General features: G+C 42.1%; 1 protein-coding gene across 1 annotated transcript; it reads left to right on the top strand.

Moving 5' to 3' along the window:
* Positions 1-8: 8 nt before the first annotated feature.
* On the top strand, positions 9-1196 carry LOC123253905 (GTPase IMAP family member 6-like; the record flags this gene model as incomplete). The annotated part of the gene is given in 2 exon segments (XM_044683000.1): positions 9-44; positions 46-1196. Coding segments are annotated over 2 exon segments (945 nt in total), but the record flags the coding sequence as incomplete, so codon positions are not given.
* Between the last annotated feature and the right edge of the window lie 1652 nt (positions 1197-2848).

Genomic DNA, 2848 nt, shown 5'->3' with positions numbered 1-2848 from the left:
GTGGAAAAAGTGCAACTGGAAATAGCATCCTGGGCAAGAACGTCTTTTGAGTCAAAGCTCAGTTCCGGGCCATTGACTGAAAGATGCCATCTAGAGAGGAGGGAATGGCAGGGAAGGACACTTGTTGTTATTGACACCCCAGATATCTTTTCCCCTAATGTCCAGACAAAAAACACATTTCTGGAGATCTCTCGTTGTTTGGCCCTCTCGTCCCCAGGGCCTCATGCCCTGCTCCTGGTGATCCAGCTGGGCCATTACACCAATGAAGACAAGAAGGTCTTAAGGCGTATTCAGGAAATATTTGGAGTGAAGATCCTCTCTCACACCATCCTTGTCTTCACCAGGAAAGAAGACTTAGGGGATGGGACCCTGAAGGACTATTTAAAAGGAACAGAGAACAAAAGCTTGAGCTGGTTGGATACGGTGTGTGAAGGATTTCATTGTGGTTTCAACAACAAAGCTGAAAGTGAGGACCAGAAGAACCAACTAGAGGAACTGATGCACATGGTAGATGGGATGCTCTGGAAAAATGAATACCAATATTACTCAAATGAGGTGTACGACTACATCCAGCAAAATATTCAGCAGTTAAAAGAGGAACTGGGAGAACAGTCAATAGGCCTGGGACAGGTTTCTAAGGGAGTTTTCTGTAAGGAGAATATGCCATCAAAGAAGGAATCAGTTCAAAACTGCTCTGTCCTAGAACGTCTGATGACCATTCAGAGGAAATATAAGCAGCAACAAGAATTCATGCTGAATAAGGAGTCACAGACTCCTTGGGTGGAAGACAACACATCTTGGGGTTCTTTCTTCTGCTTTTACCATGGCATGTTTTCCTGTAGATTTTTTCCCCCTCATCCCCCATCCCTTATGAAACAAACCCAGTCAACTGAACCCAGGCACTCAGGAAAGAACCCAGAGCTGGAGTCTGAAAGACCCCAATGCCAAACCTAGCTCTGCCACTGACTAGTTCTAGGGCTTGAACAAATCACTTGATCTGATCCAACTCTCTCTTTTGGCAGGTGAGAAAACAAGTTTGGAAAAGTGATCTCTGTGGTCCCTTCCAGTTCTAGTCTTCCATGATGTCAGGCCATTGGGAATAGTCTCCAGGAGATTGTGATCCCTATCGATCTAACCTTGTTGGGGGAAAAATACAAATAATATATGTTCCTTTATATCGTGATCATTAGAATCCCTGGAATTCTAGAGCCTGTGTCTTAGAGGAAATACCTTAAAGGATGGACTAGATGGCCTTTGAGTCCCTCCTAACTCTGAGATTTTGTGATCCCCATTTTAGAGATGGTAAAGCTGAGGCCCAGTGAGAGAGAAAGAAGTCTTCTAGAGCCATAAAGTGAATCTAAGAGGATATCTTCTTGAGGCTCTATCAGCTAACTCTTGTCAAAATTCTTCAGCATAGCTGCCTCATCCTTTGCCTTCCATACCCACCTTAAGGTATAGATGTTCAACCTCCCCCAAATCAGGCAGCATCAGGATAGAAATGTACATCCCCAGCCTTTTAAAAGTACAGACAACATATCTCACTTCGTGTTCATTCCTAAAGGAAGGAAAATCAGGAGAAAAATGCCACATACAAGGCACTTACCCAAGGACCTGACTGCTGGGACCATACCACCTGTCTAAACCTATAAAGCTCATGCTTCAATTTTACTTCATGCTCCCACTCTCTTCAACCCACAGAAAGTATCACTGGTTCTTCCCAAAATACACAATCTCCTTTCTTATTGTCTGCTGCCTTTAATTATAATTAAGTCAGAAGTGTTAAGACTCAGGGCAGTGAGGTAGCTCAGTGGATAGAGAGCCAGGTCTAAAGATAGATGTCCTGGGTTCAAATCTACCTGCAGACACTTCCTGGCTGTGTTACCCTGAGCAAGTCATAACTCCAATTTCCTAACCCTCACTACTTTTCTGTCTTGAAATCAATACTTGCTATTAATTCTAAGAAAAAAAGGTAAGGGTTTAAAAAATGTGCTGGGACTCATAGGATCAAAAAATCATAGAATCTCAGAGCAGAAAGGGCCCTCATGGGTGATCTATATTCACCCATACCTGAACAGAAATCTCTTCTACAACATCCCTAGCAAATAGTTATCTAGTCTTCATTTGAAGACCAACAGCAACAGGGAACTTACCTATCAATTAAAACACACCATTTCTTTATACTTCTGGACATATAAGGGTAACCAGGACTTTAACAGAAGAAGTTTTCCATTTCTGCCTTACTCTGAAATGTTTTCTGAGATTTAATGAAGTTTAAAAAAACACATAACTTAACAGGAAGATGAGAATTGAAAGGACAAGTAAAAAGAACATGTCCATGTCTCTCTAGTCTATAGCCTCAGAAAGTCTCGGGAATATGCTGACAATACAGAGGGGCCTCCTATCTGCATTTTTAGGTAGAGAAAAGGCAAAGAGAATTCAGTTACCCGAACTCAGTTACAAATAAGGGGATAGGACCCTTTCATGAAAGGACTGAGAAAGAAAATGTTTATCTTCCATGTCTTTCACCAGCTAGGAGGATCCCTGAGGCAGATCAGAGCTAAAAGTGAAAATATGATGATTATACTTGATGCATGTGGCTTGGGCCATCTATCTCCCTCTCAGGATACAATGGCCCTATCTAAAGGAGCAGTAGTGACTGGACTGGTGAGGAGGATCATGCTTTGACTGGCAACAATTTAAAAGGCAAAAGACAGCAGAAACACAACACAGCTTTAATGAACGGTAAATATATAGTCAAAGCCATCACAAGGCATCTTCAGAAAAGTTTCAGATATGATGATGACCTTAGAAGATGGTAAGGATAGTCAAAAAGCAATGGCAAAGCATG

This window comes from Gracilinanus agilis, unplaced genomic scaffold (assembly GCF_016433145.1).
Source record: "Gracilinanus agilis isolate LMUSP501 unplaced genomic scaffold, AgileGrace unplaced_scaffold10203, whole genome shotgun sequence".
Lineage (NCBI taxonomy): Eukaryota > Metazoa > Chordata > Mammalia > Didelphimorphia > Didelphidae > Gracilinanus > Gracilinanus agilis.
The sequence above is the reverse complement of the archived record's forward strand: the minus strand, read 5'-3'. Positions and strand labels throughout refer to the sequence as shown.